This window comes from Schistosoma mansoni, chromosome 6, assembly GCF_000237925.1.
Source record: "Schistosoma mansoni strain Puerto Rico chromosome 6, complete genome".
NCBI lineage: Eukaryota > Metazoa > Platyhelminthes > Trematoda > Strigeidida > Schistosomatidae > Schistosoma > Schistosoma mansoni.
The window spans coordinates 18,117,290-18,133,111 of NC_031500.1; the positions used below are offsets into that span (position 1 = coordinate 18,117,290).

General features: G+C 38.6%; 2 protein-coding genes across 2 annotated transcripts; both read right to left on the reverse strand.

Moving 5' to 3' along the window:
* Positions 1-228: 228 nt before the first annotated feature.
* Positions 229-15,381, reverse strand: Smp_127110 (hypothetical protein; the record flags this gene model as incomplete). The annotated part of the gene is made up of 7 exons (XM_018798478.1): positions 229-293; positions 8,357-8,474; positions 12,240-12,347; positions 13,718-14,031; positions 14,856-15,115; positions 15,156-15,219; positions 15,276-15,381. The coding sequence occupies 7 exons, from the start codon at positions 15,379-15,381 to the stop codon at positions 229-231; spliced, it is 1,035 nt and encodes a 344-aa protein (XP_018653416.1).
* Smp_101220 (hypothetical protein) lies at positions 5,497-5,655 on the reverse strand (the record flags this gene model as incomplete). Its single annotated transcript, XM_018798479.1, has 1 exon — positions 5,497-5,655. The coding sequence occupies one exon, from the start codon at positions 5,653-5,655 to the stop codon at positions 5,497-5,499; it is 159 nt and encodes a 52-aa protein (XP_018653417.1).
* Positions 15,382-15,822: the final 441 nt, after the last annotated feature.

Here is a 15,822-nt window from a genome sequence, read left to right on the forward strand (position 1 = left end):
CTTCAAGTGTTTTACTAATGTTATGCTTTCGCTGTACTGAAACTGCTCCCTCCGTCTGACAGCTGTTGTAACTTCGACCCTACATTCCGCTACACCCTACTGACAAACAATCTTGTCCACTACACTACTACTATAGTGAACAAAAACTCAGTTACGGTTAAAACCAATTTATTATTTTATGCAAAATTACACAGTGACAATGATGATAAACTATTATAATAAAAGAGATTAACAATATTTATGCATTTGATTGAATGATAAATACTTCAAATGAATCATTTGCTTGTTCATATCTGGAAAATGAACACATATTCATGATATACAACAATTTTAAAAAACATTGGGAAAATATCAAAACATGATGTAACTAAGGTAAAAAAAAAGTGGATTTCTGTTGGAAACAAAAAAACTACTGATCGATTAACTCATATTGAAAGGTAAATAATTTACAATGAACTAAAGTAGATAACAATGTTATGGAAAGAAAACGAGTAAATGAATGAATAAAATAAAACAAGTCAGTCAGTCAGTCAGTTAGTCACAATGTAGAACTTCGTATGTACATACGTACATCAGTACGACTTGTCATACCACATTAACACAAAGATGCAGTTATCGATTCAAATCCCATAGTGGTAAAAATAGTAACAGTATAAGCATTATGTGAAAGATTAGGGTTTGAAGATGTTATTGAAGGAGTATAATCCAATGAAATAAACTTGGAAAGAGAAAAAAGATAGAGACATGAAGAATTCAGAAGATTAGAATTTGGGAGAACACAAAGAGTGGATGCACCCTCGCCATTACAAACCATTTTGAGTCATGTCATTCAAGGTCTCTAACCATCGGTTGTTATCATCTCGCGAATCCCAACCAGGTAGTCTACACCTACCAACATGGCTCAGTCCACTTGTCAGTGAATGACTTCATGGATTTGTGCCAGGGTGCCCACACCGAAACAGATGGTTTTCTTGGAGGATCACACCCGGAGCCTTCGACCTAGAGGTCTGATCCACAAGGCAGTGGAGCAATGTAAGCAGATGTAATCACATGATAACTGGTGACCAACAATTGGTTGATACGCAATTTGTTACTTCAGGATCCTGAAGTCCATGTGCACCATTGGTTTGAAATCAAGCTTTTCCAACTCCCCTAGGTGGAGTTTCCGTGTCCACCAACCCAGTTTTGGCATCGGACATTCGCTTTTCGTTTTCTCAATTTCGTAAACAACACCCTCCGCTGCGAGAATATTAGTTAATAGAACTTCCCTGACAGTGGCTGTGTAAGCGTGGCCATATGAGAGCATTTAGAGGATAGTGGACTCTCCTCACCCTCGGCCGTACCAAGGCATTTGGGGGCCTAAATATACCTTACATTAGATCGACATGTACAGGAAAATCTGCAGAATACAACGGAAAAGGCACTTGAGATTATGGATAATCGAATTTCAAGACGAATTTCCTCGCACAGTTAAAAAAGAATACAGTATTTCACCAAACTTATCAATAATCCAAATCCTCAATCATGTAAGCCTACTGCATGTCCATTTCCCTCAATCTTCCATATCATAAATGATGGACAATTTGTCCTATTGAGAGTGTACATGACTTGAGTAAATGTCAGTACTGTGTTGAAACGACACACTATAACTTATCGATTCAATCGGTTGGTAAGCTAAACGATATTGGCCAACATACATTGCATAAAATTCAAAGTGTTCTATCAGGTTGTTTTTATTGGCCAAAACTATATACACTCAACTACAACTGTGGTCTATAAATATGGAATTGAATTGGAAACGAATATTCAACTTAACACTGTGGCCATGAATTTTATTCAAGCACAAAAGTCTCTTATGATCAAAATTATTGTGATCTGTGCATTGATAAGTCACATTCACCTTAAGATGGTGGAATTAGCCAAACTTCAAATCATTGATGATGGAATAAGTGATTTGACTTGTCTGAATGTCTTTAATTATATTGAATCTCCGTTCCCTTGTTTCAAATTACCTAAATGTTTCTTTCTTTCTTGCTTGCTTACTTTCAGGTTCATTTTTGAGGATTGGATAATTGGAATATCTCGTGTTCATGCCGTTATAACACGAAACATGAAAAAACTTCTCCATCTAAAATGTTTACATGGTTACTGTTATGTTAATAAAACATATTAGTTCATACGAATGCTACCGTTTTCTTATTTCACTTTCTCAATCTCTTTCATTTAAGTTGCGAGGTCAAATCAAGCTGTATCATTCACGGTAAATATATGACTTCCGTTGAAAAATAGAACGTTTTCAGGCAAATATTTTCCACAGTCAGTCATACATACATCAGTTCGAGTTGCTATACCACTTTAGCACAGAGATGCAGTTGTCCATTCAAAGCCGCCAAATGCCCTGGTACGGTCGAGAGTGGGGAGAGTCAGCTCACCCTCTCGAAATGCTCTCACATGGTCACGTGTATATAGCCTCTGTCAGGGAAGTCCTAACCATTGCCTTATAGTGGCATTACTGTTGTTTACGAAATTGAGAGGACGAAAAGCGAATGTACTGCGCTTTAAACGGGTTGGTGGACACGGCGAGTTCACCTAGGGTAGTTGGAAAACCCTGATTCTAAACCAATGGTGCACACGGGCTCCAGTATCCTGAGGGTACAAATGGCGTACAAATCAATCGTTGGTCACCGGCTACAATGAGACTGCATCTCCTCACGATGCTCCACTGCCTTGTGGATCAGACCTTTAGGTCAAAGGCTCCAGGTGTGGCCCTCTAAAAAAACCATCTGTTTCGGTTTGGGCACCCGGGCAGTATCACAACCCACACACACAAATAGTGTGGCGCATATGTACCTGGTGCCCTTTTGTACCAATATTTATGTGTTTAAATAAAATAAAACAAATCCCATAGTGGTAAAAATAGTAAGAGTATAAGCATTATGTGAAAGATTAGGGTTTGAAGATGTTATTGAAGGAGTACAATCCAATGAAATAAACTTGGAAAGAGAAAAAAGATAGAGACATGAAGAATTCAGAAGATTAGAATTTGGGAGAACACAAAGAGTGGATGCACCCTCGCCATTACAAACCATTTTGAGTCATGTCATTCAAGGTCTCTAACCATCGGTTGTTATCATCTCGCGAATCCCAACCAGGTAGTCTACACCTACCAACATGGCTCAGTCCACTTGTCAGTGAATGACTTCATGGATTTGTACCACGCTTTGGTCTGGCCGCCCCTAGCTTTCTTTCAACCTACTTCTACACCATAAAACATCGCACGTCGGGGCAGTCGGTGGTTGGACTTACGCAACACGTGTCCCAGCCATCTCAACTGATGAAGTTTCACTACTTCATCGGTTGATTCGCCATCCTTACCTATTATCCGTTTCCTAACAACTGCATTACTTACTCCGTGGTCCCAAGATATACGAGCAATGCGTCGAAGACACCTATGATCGAATACTAGTAGCCTACGAATATCCTCTACTCTTATCGGCCATGTTTCATTGCCATAAAGTAGGAAGGAACGAACTGCTGAGCAGTAAAACCTTCCTTAGGTTGCTAGACGGATATCTCGCCTATGCCATAAATGATGCAAGTTGGTGAAAGCTAGTCTAGCCTTCTGTATCCGTGCTGAGATTTCGTCACACACCAGACCAGAAGGGCTGATGAGACTCCCAACAATAACACAGATTCCGAATAGAAAATAAACAGAAAGTAAACACAGAATAAAACATTTCAGTGTTTACAATATTTGTGCATCTAAAACTCTGTAGACTAGTTAGTTAGATCGATGAATTTATGGACTGATTGATCCCTAGCTACTTTTTAACGATCTATCGTTAAACATGGTGTCTAAGGTCTGATAATGATACACACTCTTACTATGCATGAGCCCTGTTTATCTACTTATTTGAACACAAAAACATTGGTACAAAAGAGGCACCGAATACATATGCGACACACAAATCACTTGGTTTATGTGTGGGCTGTGATATTGTGCGGATGCCGAGACTGAAACAGGTGGTTTTCTTGGAAGGCTACTCCTCGAGTCCTTAACCTAAAGGCAGCGGAGCAAAGTAAGGAGATGCGGTCTCGTGATAATCAATGACCAACAATGGGTTCATACGCCGTTTTTCCCTCACGATCGTCGAGCCCATGTGCATCATTGGTTTGGAATCGGGGTTTTCCAACTCCCCTAGGTGAACTCACCTTGTCCACCAACCCAGGTAAAGCACCGAACATCCGGTTTTCGTCCTCTCACTTTCGTGAACAACACCTCCGCCACGAGAAGGCAGTGAGTAGGACTTCCCTGGCAGAGGCTGTATACGCGTGGCCATGTGAGAGCATTTTGAGAGGGAGAGATGACTCTCCCCACCCTCGGTCGTATTAGGCCATTTAGGGGCGCGTTAGCCCTGTCACTAGAGTGAAAAAGTGAAAACGAAGGAGAAAGTTTATTGTCTAATCGAATCAAGAAATAACCATATACTTGTATATATATATATATATATATATATATATATATGCCCTGGTACGGCCCAGAGTGGGGAGAGTCCACTCTCTCTCTCGAAATGCTCTCACATGGTCACGTGTATATAGCCTCTGTCAGGGAAGTCCTACTCACTGCCTTCTCGTGGCGGGGGTGTTGTTTACGAAAGTGAGAGGACGAAAAGCGAATGTACTGCGCTTTAAACGGGTTGGTGGACACGGCGAGTTCACCTAGGGTAGTTGGAAAACCCTGATTCTAAACCAATGGTGCACACGGGCTCCAGTATCCTGATGGAACGAATGGCGGACAAACCTGTCATTGGTCAACGGCTACCATGGGACTGCATCTCCTCACGATGCTCCACTGCCTTGTGGATCAGACCTTTAGGTCAAAGGCTCGGGGTGTGGCCCCCTAAGAAAACCACCTGCTTCGGTTTGGGCACCCGGGCAGTATCACAGCCCACACACACAAATAGTGTGGCGCATATGTACCTGGTGCCCTTTTGTACCAATATATATGTGTTTAAATAAATAATAATAATAAATATATGGCCCACTTAAGGAGGCTATTAAGAAGCTCGATCTATACTGCCGCTACATAGTCAATTGTTTAGAAAACTCATCCATTCATGGAACCGACCACATCAATAAAACATTCCAGACGATAACTTCTATCAAGATATAGAAATGTCTGTTAATCGAGAACTAATTATCAAAAGATAACTTAGTCAATGCCCATAGTGTATTGCTGATGTAGTGGGACAATAGTCTGATGATTAAAAAGTTTACTATAAGAACTAGTGAGTCATGAGTTCTGATTTACTTCAGTGTGTGCGAATGTGGTATGGCAACTTGAACTGATGTACGTACGTACGAAGTTCTACGTTGTAAATGACTGACTGACTTACTTCAGCGTACTTCACTTCAGAACACCACTCGCAGTCAATGTTATTAACATAAATATAATGTAAGTGAAATAAACTATATAAAATAACTATGTTTAATGACTCACCGTAAAGCAGTATATGTACCAAGATGAAGAAATGAATAGTTTGGATCATAGAAAACATAAACTGATGAAAGACATCGTGGAAGTAGATCAATAACACCGACAGCAATTAATTTTTCACCATCAAGCCAATATTGTTGATGATAAGAACCAAACATTGGTGAAGTTGAATTCCATTCAAAATCATCCTTTAAAAGAATTCATTCAGTGATACACAGGAAATTTGCACATAAATGTCAATCAATAATTTTTTGTACACAATAATCATTCATGATTATAGCGTCTAAGTATATATGGTTAATGAGTCAGTCAGTCAGCTACAACGTAGGACAAGGCATACTTATGCATCGGTCCAAGTTGCCATACCTCGTTAGCACAACAAGATGAACACCGAATTCATAGAAATAGTTAATTTGGTGGTCGTAGTATATAAAAGAAAGATTGTATATAAGGATATAGTATAGGAAGGAAGAACGTTATGAAGAAATTTCAATCTCAAGGTTTAAGGGAAGATAAAGAGTGTATACACCTACGCCATTGTGATCGATTCCCGACCGTTGCTGTTACCTTGACGTGGTGGTCGGGCTTGCCTATCGTGATGAACCAATCGAGCTATACTGACTAGAACAATCGTTCCTCAAGGTCCTACCATGCCAGGCAGGTCGATTGAAGAGCGATAAGACTAAAAGCAGCAAACCCAAGGTCCGAAGGCGAAGTCGTACTGCTGACTGTACAGAGGTGTGACAGCAGTAAGATGTTTCCTTCAGACAACCAGTATAACAGCGATGCTGCCTTCCCACAAGGAGGGGTGAGGTTAGAAAACGTCGACCATAAAAATGCACACCTCGCCTTATCCCACGGATATCCGTCTCCGACGGTAAAGTCCCGACAAGTACGGAGCTAACACAAAAGTTACTCACAAACTGGTCGTGTGTGACCGACCTCAAGTAGTTGTCCCTTGGGCACTGCGGTCACGCCCTCAGGTCATTAAGACCACTTCTAACCCAATTTCCTTTTCAGGTACCTCTAGAAGAACCCTTCCACGGTGTGGGCAACCGGGAAGTGATAACTACCCTCATACATCTAACAGCACTCAAGATCATTGTATGGTTAGTGATTATAGTTATAGATAAGTTTTACTACTAAGTAAGAAGTTAGCAAAACTTAAGAGCATTGTAACAATGACCTCCAATACATCGGCGGTCATACACGGTTTTTCAGAAGGTAATTCTTGATATATCAGCTTTGTACCAGTCAAACCTTACCGCCGATGATGAAAATCCGTTAGGTAACCTCAATCTTATTATTTTTAGGGTCGGCATTCTATAATCTTCTATCCTTTTAAGAAGGTAGAACCGCTATAGATGTAGGTTTTCTAGAGGAAAATACTTTACTTCCCTTACAACAGAGGATAGCCGGTAGTACGACTTCACTCTTGAACCTTGATTGCTCTGGTTTCAAACTTACTGCTCTCCAACCGGCCTCTTTAGTGCAGTATAACTTAACGGAAAGAGTATTCCTACTAATACAGTTTGACTGGCCCATCACGAAGGACAAGACCAACCACTATGTCTAAGTAGCAGATACTGTTAGAAAACTGGGTATAAGTGTGTGTTGACATCTTTGCACATACAGTTTTCAGATATAAACTATATATTTTAGATTCGGCCAGTTAATCATGATCGAATTAACATGTATCATCTCAAACGTTCAGACAGTTAAAAGAAATCGGAAGAGAACTCTGAATTTAGGTTTTAAACTAGTTGATATTACTCATCATGGAAGGCTAATCAACAATCTTGAGGAGGGTAAGTTTTGATGCTTGATATAAAATTCAAGCTTGCACCACTGAATGTCACATCTATATCGATAACTAATGGTCTACTGTAAAACTGAGATGTTTACACTGATCGATAACTGAGTAGTAAACAACATTGTGTTGTCTATTCCCTAAAACTGATTGGATTTTATCAGTCAAGTTTTAATTTGACAATTATAAACAACAAGAGTTAAAATTTTGTCATAATTTAATTGACATTGGGTGATTAGAAGAAATTATATATTAAAACTATTCACATCTATAGAATTTCAATTTATTATTAACACAGCCCCCAAATGCCCTGGTATGGCCGAGAGTGGGGAGGGTCCGCTATCCTTCTCGAAATGCTCTCACATGGCCACGCGTATATAGCCTCTGCCAGGGAAGTTCTACTCATTGCCTTCTAGTGGCAGGGGTGTTTATGAAATTGAGAGGACGAAAAGCGAATGTCCGGCACTTTAACCAGGTTGGTAGACACAGAAAGTCCACGTAGGGGAGTTGGGAAGCCCTGATTCCAAACCAATAGTGCATATGGGCTCCAGTATTCTGAACGAATAGATGGCATATGAATCAATCGTTGGTCACCGGCTACCATGAGACTGCATCTCCTTACGATGCTCCATTGCCTTGTGGATCAGATCTTTAGGTCAAAGGCTCCGGGTGTGGCCACCTTAGAAAACCACCTGTTTCGGTTTGAACACCTGGGTAGTATCACAGCCCTCACACAAATCAAATGAGATTTGTGTGGCGCACATGTACCTGGTGCCCCTTTGCGTGTCCACCAACCCAGCTAAGGTGCCGGACATTCGCTTTTCGTCCCCTCAAATTCTTAAACAACACCCCCGCCACGAGAAGGCAGTGAGTAGGACTTCCCTGGCAGAGGCTATATATTCGCTGACCATGTGAGAGCATTTTGAGAGGGAGAGATGACTCTCCCCACTCTCGACAGTACCAGGGCATTATTATTATCATTATTATTATATTTCTTACCAATACTAATGGTGATTTAACTAAGAAACGTTGAAATCTCTCCCAAGTACAATCTTCTTTATCATCATTATGTATGTGAATTTGATATTGTTCATAAATTTTATGAGATAATTTTATACGGGATTCATAATCGATATCTGTTGGTGAAGATGTACGTATTAAACGAATCTGTAATATGAGAATGATTAATTACAAAAGAATAGTGATATTATCAGATGCAGAGATTGATAAAGATGAAATAAAGATAGTAAATAGTAAATAGTAAATGGTCTATCAGTACTTGAAACATTTATCTTACTTTGTAAGCAAAGATGTATAGTGGCTAGCAGTGGAGTTCAGGATGTGCGTTTCGTCCTATTCGGGACTCGTCAGCTGGACGTACCTGCATCTCAGACTTGATGTTCACTCTGGGACTCCAACCCAGTACCTTTCGCCAATTAGACACTGACCAATTGCAGTCCTAAAACATCAATCGGAAGATTCAAACAAACAATACTATGTGAATTTAAACTTCACCCCATTGCACAAGCAAGTGGCTATCAGGACTCAGTAGCTGAGTGGATAACGTGATGGCGTTTGTGCGAAAGGTACTGGGTTCGAGTCCTACAGTGAACATCAACTCTGAAATGCAGGTACGTCCAGCTGACGAGTCCAGAATAGGACGAAATGCACATCCTGGATTCCACTGCCGGCCACTATCCATCTTTGCTTACAATCCTTGTGAAATAAGGCTATATCGAGGTAGTACGCACAGTATGCACATATGCCAATTAGAGACTGACCAGTTGCAGTCCTAACCATTAATGGGAAGATTTAAACAAACAATACTAAGTGAATTTACCTTACTTGTTAGAAAGATAGAGCCCTGAATGCATATATTGCATTTCAGTATCAGGATCAAATTGGAATGAGCTAGTGGATAAGTTTAAAGGATACTAGAAGATTCTTATAAAAATCACATATAAACTACAATTGTAATGATATATCTCCGTAGTTTGGATTATTAAAATATACGAGGTTCCCGCCCGATTCTAGTCATTATTTGGAAATAGCCGAGTGAAATATAACGCCTAATGAATATTAAACAATATAATAGTGAAATATTACTCTTTCAACTACTAGGTTGCAATGAGTGTGAACCCTACCAGGTTTAACTACCTCAGTTTGAATGGTATAATTGTAGTAATGATGGTAGTTACTCATAAGTAATGTATAACTTTGTACAAATATGTAGCATCTACTGTACTGTATATGTGTTACGCATCTCTAATCAACATCTACCTGGAACGTATAGTACTAGCTAACGCGAGAGTATATTGAAAGAAATCTATAGGTTCCTAAATAAAGACGAAATATCTGTCTATGGAAGCGAATGACTATTTCCTTGAGATATGGTCAATGATCATGACCAATGGAGTAGCAACCATTTGATAACATGTATCAAAATATGGATTCATATGCATTCATTTTAAGCAGTCCCATGAGTCCCACAATAGGACGAAACGGCCATCCAGTGCTTCCAGGTTTTTCCTTGTTAGTCTAGCTTCAATTGACTCACGCTTTCGACTTTGAAAATACTAAATCTCCACAAAACCCCTTCTAATAATAAATATTTTGTTACCAAATACCTCGAAAATCAATAAAATATAGATACTTAAAGAATCAGATGGCATGTACTCTACACCTAGCAAAACCAAAGTACTTTTACAAAGCTGACAAGAGCATGCATCTGCAGTCACACTTTATAGAGGGCCGTTAGAAATAGTCGAAAAGTTCATATATCTGGGTATTTGTGTAAGTCTTACTTGTGGTGTATCTAATGAAATCAATCTGCGCAAAGGGAAAGCCAGAGCAGTGTATACCAATCTGGATCATCTTTGATTCGTTGTGGTGTTAGTTTAGTTGTAAAATATCGGGCTTAAAACGAGTCGGTGAGAGCATTTCTGCACAATTTTTGTGAAACCCTCTCCCCGAGATGAAGATTTTAGGCGACTCTCTGTGTTTGATAGTTGTCATCGCTGAAGGATTACTGATATAGGATGGCAACACTACATTGGTAATTTTCATATTTATCAGTGTGTTCGCCCACTTCAGTAGCTTAGACATGTTTTAATAATTAGAGTTAGGGTTTTCATCACGAACTGACATAAGCTATAATGCCAAAATGTTATTTAGCCATATGGATGAATGGATTTCGCAGCAAAGTCGGAGACTCACTCTCTTAAATCCAATTGGTTTACCTATGAATTATAGTCTTGACGGGTATTGTCACTGACCAAGACATAGTATCAAGTATGTTAAAAGCGACAGTTTACTCTGACCGATACTATATTAACCAGTAACACAATAAATTTAATGGTGGTCTGTACCTTTACAGATAATCAATGACCTCACAAACTAATGTCATGTCTTCATTTACTCACTACTAACTTACAACCTCCTCATACACCAATAAATATTATTTATCGAGGTAATCTGAGGTTGGAAATACAATACACATATCCCAGTTGCCTCAGTCGAGGCAGATTTACTACCTCAACCGATTTTTTATATTTGCCTAGTACTCCGGCATATATCAACCATTTCAACCATTATCAACTACTACAATCCACAAAAAACCCATTTTGATGATAATCATCATGTGCTCACTAGTGACCGCCTTCATGAGGTATTTCCTGGAGTTTTAGTGAGAAACTGTGGCCAGTGAAGTTCAACCATATCTGTTGTAGAGGCAGTTACTCACTAAAGACAACGGTGGATAGTTGCAGAATTTCGTGGATTGGTTGAAGTTAGACATTAACACCATTGGTTGCCGGCTCAGTGATCTATAGATTAAGCGCTCGCGAATGAGACCGATAGGTCCTGATTTCAAATTCCATATGCGAGATCGTGGATGTGCATTTCTGAGTCCCATACTAGGACGAAACAGCCGTCTAATGCTTCCAGGTTTTCCCTGGTGGTCTAACTTCAATTGATTCACGCTTTCAACAGAGAGAGAACACTTATGTCGGAACGCATCTCAGTGTCTTAGACGTAAGTGTGAAAACCTAACTTTTAATATATTTATGGCATATATAAATATAATAAATCTATAAAATCCAGGAAATCTGCTTGTCATCATATAATACTGAGAGTCCATATTCCAGTGGAACTGTTGTCCATGATTATGTTTAAATTTCAATGTCTAAATGATGAATGAATGAACGAGAACCATACAATGGAATTTGACCACAAGCTTTTTGATATGAAAAAAAATAGTATAAGAAGGGGATTTGTGAAGATTTCAGTATTTTTCATAGTTGAAATCATGAATCAATTGAAGCTAGACCACCATCGAAAACCTGAAAGCACTGGACGGCCGCTTCGTCCTATTATGGGACTCCTCAGCAGTGCGCATCCACGATCCCACACTCGCGAGATTCGAACCCAGGACCTACCAGTCTCGCGCTAGAGCATTTAACCGATAGACCACTGAGCCGGCCGGCATCCAACGGTGTTAATGTCTAACTTAAACCAATCCACTAAGTTTGATCAACCGTTCACTAATTGTCTTCAGTGAGTTGTTATCTTACAACAGACGCGGTTGAACTCCACTGGTCACTGCTTCCCACTAGAACTCCAGGACATGTATCTTGAAGTCAGTCACTAGTGAGCATATGATTATAATCAGAAGGGGATTTGTGGAGATTTCAGTACTTTTCAAAGTTGAAATCATGAGTCTAGCTTTAATTGACTCATGATTTCAACTATGAAAAATAGTATAAGATTTGAATTAATGGATGTAGAGTTCGAAACCCAGATAATGGCATAAGCCATCAATCAATTAAAGGATTCCAGAATAAAGTGAAGCAAATAATTATAAATTTTATGAATTAGTGGTATAAATATCATTCTTTCCATTAGAATAAAAAAAACGAAAATTTGCATACGTACTTCGATAAAGTGCTTCCCTTCCCCTTTGTTTGGTTCAGATTGTAGAAAATCTTCGATTTGTTTTGGTTTATTTTTATCTAAACGTTTCTGACGTCTTTCATAATACTCCTGGTAGCAATAACAGCAACAAATGAGAAACAATTGAAAACTTTTCAGGATGAAAAATGTTTGTTTTTAGTTAGTTAGTTAGCAACACTTACAATTGGTTGATTTTTGGAGTAGCGATTAATGTCATGTTTGTCTAGTCCTTTAATACTGATTGAATTCTATCGATTAAGTTGCAATATGATCACCAGCCTAAGTGACTTGATGTCACGTGTACCATATTGGTATATCAGGTGATTGGAAGAGATCGACAGGAGACACTGAAATAGAATCCGATCAGCATTAAAAAAGGGTTGACGAACACGATATTGGTCACTGCTCAGTGACCGGAAAATCGTAAATATTTTAGTCTTTTCTACAGGTTAGTCGCGATCATAATCGATAAGTGGTTACGTCTCAGACTGTAAAGCTGAATGACACGGGGTCGAATCTGCGATGAAGTATCATTTCCCATAAGAATACAGCTACACCTCGCTGATGAGTACTAAACAGCACAAAACACATATTCAAGTGGCTCTCAGGTGTGTAACCCAGAGCCTTCAACAACTGATAATGATAGTATGTGGGTGAGAACAACTACTGATATATAGTTGACTGAACTAAAGTAGGTGAAGTAGCATATTAAACCAACAACCCAATAGTTGAATTCTGGATGGTTTAAACTTTAAAGTATAGCTCGCAAACAAGCACGCGTAGAACAAAACAGTTGTTTAGTGCATTGTTACTTCATATTATAGTCTCTTGATATATTTTTAAATATTTCCGTAGTCTAGATGTACATCTGCAAAGTATACGCTTGTTTACACTAAGTTAGATAAAAAGGTTCCAATGTGATTACTCAATAGCTGACAATGAATAACATATTACAGAGACTCCCAAACCAGCAAGTAAAATGTAACACTAATAAAAAGAGCCGTTTCTCTCACTTCGAACGGTTTAAGCATATACTTTCCATAATTAATTTATATGGGTAAGTATACACAAATACCCATTACACCCAGTCTGTTTTATTTATTTATTTAAACACATAAACATTGGTACAATGAGGCACCATATACATATGCGTCACATAAATCATTCGACTTGTGTAAGGGCTGGGGTACTGCTCGGGTGCCAAGACCGAAGCAGGCCAGTCTAAGTTAAGTACACAATTATAGTACTGCAGTTAGTGTTGGTCTCAGTAAACATAAGTTTTCTACTTCATATCAAAGACTGATGAACGGATTTCAAACCATGGATTATTTAGTTACAAGTCGAGTATTCACATTACATAGTTAGTTAAACAATCTATTTGCCAACTACCATCTTTAACTTCACAACATAAAAGAAAATTTACAATATCTTCTTTTGAAAAATATACTAGAAAATAATACCTGAAGCAAAATTTCAAATGAACGATTCTCTTTTAGGCTTCTATGACGTAAATGTTCTTGTTTAGCTAACCAACGACGAAGATGAGCTTTCATTTTGTGACTGCCATACGACGATGAACTTTGAATTCTATTACTTGATGAAATACTTTGAAATTCCACATTATTATCATCATTATTATTTGGTGTATTTAGTGTATGTGATGTACTAGGAGCGTTCTTTGTTGATGATGAAGATACTTTATCGCTGAAACAATCTGTTTGATATATATTTGTTTGGTTTTTAGTTTTCTCTTCATTTTGTTGAACTGCGATGACTGTTTAACATTAAATTGTTAAGTATAAACAGTAATTAGTGTGAAGGGTCATTAGAAATTGTTAAATTTATGGTTTTACATCATGGACCGACTTTAGTTAGACAACTTAACGTCCTTACTTTTGATGTCAGCCATGACCAAAATCAAGTTTGAAACTAACCTGTGTCAGACCAAGTTTCTATATCACATTGACAAAACAAGATGAATAGCAAGAGTTGAAATTATAACAGCAATGAAGATTAAATGTTAGGAAATACAACCAAAAAACGATGAATTTAGAAATTAAAGAGTATCTCGGAACTCAATATATGAGGGAAGACAAAAAGTGAATGCAAAAATAGCATCAAAATCAATTCTGTACCATGTCACCCGATCTCTTCAACGCCTAGTCGCAGTCATTGCCCAGAATCACATCAGATAATCTGAACATGCTAATGCCACTCAGCTCAACAATCAATCGTTTTATGGATTGATTCCATTGTTAGATCTGAGTAACCCTAGATTTCGTCCAACATCCCCCTACCATAGGCAAAATTGTACGTCGAGATATGAAGTGTTTGGACGTACGTATGTTTTGAATGACTACGGCATAACTGCTACACTGTGATTTGAGAAAAAAGAATGATTTGGGGAATAAGACCTACGAACACAAGTACACACCAATAGTCAAGGATTTCTGCTATCTTCAATAAAATAGTCATACGTAATTTTACCACACGTTATATTGATTATGACTGACGACTGACACTCGTATGTTTATAATTAAAACAATGACAACAGAACAATACATATAGTTACCAACATAAAGCTAATAATCAATTTACCATTTTTAAACGATAAAACGGGCGGTGCTTTTTCCTCAGAAACAAATATACGATGATCGTCTATTCTAAGATTATTAGGATCCTCTTTTGGATGAGACATTTTTCTATGAGGTAACTGTCCAAATTTTAAAAAATTATACATATTTTTCAACACTCTTTTATGTGATTTCTTTAAATGGAATTGTAATGCATCACATCGAATAGTATATGATGGACAACAAGTAATATCATTCAAAGGTTTATAACAGTAAGTACCTGACCTGTAAACAGTTATATCAGCAATTGAAAAAAAGAGCATACCGACGCCATCCTCGATCGATCATATATTGATAATCTGAAACAGTAAGTCGTTCAGCCATCATACCTTTGATGAAAAAAAAACATATTAATACGTGTTTTCCTAAAGTTGTATAGTGTTACCCCAATTAGTCTTTTTGTCGTCGGAACTATTTTTACAATAACCACACTGCCCTGAAGAATGAGGTCCATATGGGATGACTAAACTAGGATTGGTACACAGTTTCATTTTCTAAAATAAAATACATTAAATTAACTCCATATACATAGACATCAACACAAAAAATTAGCCATACCTTTTTACCAAAACAAACGAGAACATCAGCCCCCAAATTTCCTGGTACGGTCGGAGTCGAGGAGAATCAGCTCCCCCTCTCAAAACGCTTTCACATGACCACACGTATACAGACACTGTCGGCGAAGTCCGACCCAATGCCTTCTCGTGGTGGGGGGTATTGTTTACGAAATTGAGAGGACAAGAACCGAATGTACGGTGCTTTAACCGGGTCAGTAGATATGGAGGATCCACCTAGGGGAGTTTGAAAACCCAGAAGTCTACGTGGACTCCAGGATCATGAGGGAACAAATGGCGTATAAACCTATTGTCGGGCACCGGCCACCATGGGACTGCATCTCCCAAAGTTGCTCCACTGTCTCGCGGATTAGACTT